This window comes from Helianthus annuus, chromosome 16, assembly GCF_002127325.2.
Source record: "Helianthus annuus cultivar XRQ/B chromosome 16, HanXRQr2.0-SUNRISE, whole genome shotgun sequence".
Taxonomy (NCBI): Eukaryota; Viridiplantae; Streptophyta; class Magnoliopsida; order Asterales; family Asteraceae; genus Helianthus; species Helianthus annuus.
The window spans coordinates 142,561,785-142,566,071 of record NC_035448.2 but is presented as its reverse complement, the minus strand read 5'-3'; the positions used below and the strand labels follow the sequence as shown (position 1 = coordinate 142,566,071).

At 36.3% G+C, this 4,287-nt stretch overlaps 1 protein-coding gene across 1 annotated transcript; it reads left to right on the top strand.

Moving 5' to 3' along the window:
- Positions 1–736: 736 nt before the first annotated feature.
- LOC110916805 (F-box/kelch-repeat protein At1g80440) lies at positions 737–1,849 on the top strand. Its single transcript, XM_022161462.2, has one exon. It carries the CDS (start codon positions 737–739, stop codon positions 1,847–1,849), a length of 1,113 nt encoding a protein of 370 aa, XP_022017154.1.
- The last annotated feature ends 2,438 nt before the right edge of the window (positions 1,850–4,287 follow it).

Below are 4,287 nucleotides of genomic sequence, written 5' to 3'. Positions count from 1 at the left end.
AGTTTATAATTTTTATACAAACTTGTGAAGTTGGAATCACATCTATAAAAGAATTATGATATGATAAGATAAGGTTCTCGCTATTTTCACACCTTCGTATCTTATTCTCACATTCTTTTACACTCTATCTCCCTCTCTTTCTATGGTATGTTTCCCGAAAGGTTCTCATCATTATTATTATGTGTAATGTGTTGTTATAAAACAATTTAAGTATTTTATATTTAATGTAAGATTTTTAGATTATTTGCATAACACATAAAATAGTAAACTTGTACAATTAATTATCTAAATGTATGTTGAAAACCAGCAAAGAATATATAGTACACATGACATTTTAAGGATCTAAATTGAAGATTTGAATCTTTTAAATTAATACTCGTAGTATAGTAGGTTTTAGACTCACCTGTACTTATTTCAATTAAATATATAATTTATATACAATAATATAACATATAACAATAAGTATATAATAAAGTATAGATTCACTTTGTTTTCTTCATTAAGATTTTCTCCAATGTTTTGACATAGTATTTACCAACCAAATACTAAAGACAAAAAGAATTCATAACGATTATAAGTTTGTAACAATGAAACATAGTTTTATCCATCAAAACAAAGACAAATTTCTTGTAGCATCCGTCAAACGTTTCCAAAGTTCCCAATTTCATGTTCATAAATTGCAATTTTTACAGCAATAATCAAGACCTGAGCATCAATAACTGCAATTGTTGCTTCAATGGGTTCCATCACCTCCCCGTCGTCATCCGCTTCTGCTTCATCTGAAAAATTTCCCCGATCATCTGTCGGATCGGTTGTAGTATCCTCTAAAAGATTGGAACCCGCTTATGGAATATACGCGGTGTTTTCTTACAAAGAGCACATAGATGCCCGTAACACTTCATGTGTCATGGGATGTTATGACCCCTCGACAAACAAATGGAGTCACGAGTCTTTCGTTCCTGGGATGGCCGAGAACTGTGTGTTGAAAAATTTTGCGATGGTTTCGGTTGGAACATCGATTTATATAGTTGGCGGTAGCATATACAATGTTGAAGTGCGGTCACAAGTGCTACGTTACAATGTTGTCACTAAAGAATGGTCTACTTGCGCGCCACTTATTACACCTAGGCACAGTTTTGCTTGCTCGGTTTGTGATAACAAGATCTACGTGGCGGGAGGTCAGTCTACCTTGGATTGTGCGATGGGCGTGTCATCCGCCGAGGTTTATGACGTGTTACTCGATAAGTGGACACCTTTGCCATGTATGAGCACCGCTAGGTACAAATGTGTGGGTGTGACATGGCAAGGGAAATTTCATGTCATTGGAGGATTCACGGGGAACAAAATGCCCTTTATGGATCGTTGTTCAGCTGAAGTGTATGACGTGGCAAACCAGAACTGGGGGCACGTCATAGGTATGTGGAAGTTAGACATACCCCCTAATCAGATTGTCGTCATAGACGACAAACTGATTAGTTCAGGAGATTGTCTTAACGTCTGGAAAGGTGAGATCGAGACATACGATCCATATCTTAGCCTATGGTATCCTCTTAGAGGATCCATGAAGAAGAATCTGTTATCATTTTCATGCCCCTCAAACGCGATGAACGACGGGCAAACATCAGAGCCACTTGAACGTGTATGCTTAACCATGGCGCCCATCGGAAGTTATTTGTATTTTATGGCTGGTTATAGAACAACCGGAGATCCTTCGTCGTGTTGCACTATGTCATTGGTTCATAGATTTGACACGTCAGCAATGAACAACCAATGGGAGACTTTTGAGCCGGTAGAAATAGAAGGGGAGAGAGAGCTTTGCAGTCATTGTTGTGTCGTTCAACTTCCATAAGATGGTATTTTTTTAGTTTTTTTTTTTTATTTTTATTTTTAATTTCTAAAGCATAATATAAAAATAAATGTCTTAATTCCAGCAAACTATGAGAGAGATATGTGATGGTAGCATCCTCTAAATCGTTGGATTTGGGTCTTTTTAATTTGAACTATTATTAGAGTTTTATACAATTTAAATTTCTTAAATTTTCTATATGTATTTTACTGGTTTAATCTAAAAGAAACCACATGTTTGAGATTAATTAAGTCTAAAGAAACCATGATCATGTATCCATTCTGTTTTGTGTATCTCACTTTATTCCTAGCTAAAAAATATGGCATGCGTGAATAACGTGTGTTGCCTTTTGTTCATGTATAGTCAACAAGAACGTACGTTTAGCAGATTACACATGTGATTAGATTTAATGGATAATTATAAAGAAATAAACAATAAACATAACAAGCAAGTTGTAACAAATATAAGAAGAAACTAACACTAACAATAACAATCAAAATTTTACGGACTATGGGATTCTAGGATACATCGATCCACACTCGACCTTGAGCGGTTTCTTCTTCGGAAGTTCAATTTTGTGATTAACGCACGGTTCCTTCTTTTTGTGTTTCCTTTTGACGGGGCCGGTTGTGTTTCCAGGACATGTTGAGTTTTGGGGATAATAATCTCTGGGTTCAAATTGTGGTTAATGTTGAAAAGCTTGGTGTTGGAAAGTCGTTTATTGTGCGACCTAATCAGGGGTACTGAGGTATCAATTTTTGGGACACAGCATTTTGATTTTTCGTATCGGAAAATGTTGCTTGGGTTGTAGTTGGGTTCATTTGGGTTAGATTTTTTTTTTTTTTTTTTTTTTTGTGGTATGGGATCAAAGTGTAGAGAATGTAATATTTGGGTTTGAAAGTACAGAGAATGTTGGATTTTTGTGTTAAAAATATGGGTTTGTGAGATATTAAATGAGTTCTTTTTTTAATATAACTTTTTTTAAATTATGCAACGACTAGCCCAATGACCAACGTTCAAATGTTGATTTCTCACACCCGTTGCGTTAGTTATGCATTGGCCACACACGCCCCACGGCGTAGTGTGCCAATGACCGTAAACCAACGTGGTTTATCCACGTCCACGCTCACGTTGTACTCCTGGTGTCCTAAGTGTTAGTTTCCTCTCATCTTACAATATTATGCTTTCAAATATCTATAAAAGCAATCCCACAATCAAATGGCTTGAAATCTTGAATGGATTTAACAAAAAAGGGCCACTATTTGAAAGATGAATTATCACTAACCCATTGGGCTTGCTAACTTGCAAATAGCCCATAAACAAAGATTTCGAGAAAAGTTTCCATTTTTGAAATTAAGGTCCTAATTTGCTAACCTGCTAACTTGCTAACTAACTGTTTTAACGTCAAAATCCCTCAAAAGAAGAGAAAGGAGAGTCTGTTGTCACGTGACCCACCGGCCAGCAAGTGTTTTCATCAACCACATAAGCACGTGAGCCAGAGGACCACCAACTGACGCGCACACAGTGGTCGGTCAAACTTTTAAGAACCTATATTTTGACCTAATCTTATGTAGGCAGCCCCACGATCATTTTAGACGTACTACACACCCACGCGAACCACACATGCAATTATACAATTATATACACTATTACTATTTACTAGTTGATGCTCAAAGGGTTAGTCGGAATGGGCTAACCAGCCTTGGCTTCAGCTTACTTGTATTGATATGTGGTTAGACGGTCGATCCACATGTTATGATTAGGATCAAGGGCCGTGTGCCCCTGTCAATTTAACGAGTTCTCTAAGTAAGACTTAAAAAGACATAAACGTTATTGTTTTTTCTCTGTTTTAAACAATTTGTTTATTTGACTATTCATCGATGTTTAGAGACTAATAGTAGGAATATTTCATTTGAAAACGAACTATGTTCGGACATTGGTGATACGGCAATGTTATTATAGAGTGATTTGTTTTTAACTGAAAACCATCTACTATCGAATGTTGGTAATAAGACAACAATCTGATCAAGGCTAATTTGTTTTAAACGAAAGTTTGTCTTGACGATACTAAAGTAATTAAGATGTCATGTATATTAGACCTAAGACTAGTGGGTATGGAGAGGTCCATCCCCACGAGGATGGGCCGCCACCTAGGCGCCACATCACCGGCTCGTGGGGGATGGGCCTCCTTCACTTTTGAGGGGGGTGGAGGATGGGGCCCCACCTTAATATTTTATAATTTCCTAATTTTTTTTATTAACTTAATAAATACAACATAACACAACATAAATAAATTCATTTCATAACATAAAAAAATTACATTTCCTAAAAATAAAAATAAAAATAAAAACATTTCCGAAAAAAAAATTACATTTCCTAAAAATAAAAAATTACACTACTCGTCTTCGTCTTCGTCTCCGTCTCCGTCACCGTCCCGGATG

What these genes read in the sequence shown, in the direction of transcription:
- LOC110916805 (XM_022161462.2), top strand. Translation starts at nt 737, where the DNA reads ATGGGTTCCATCACCTCCCCGTCGTCATCCGCTTCTGCTTCATCTGAA.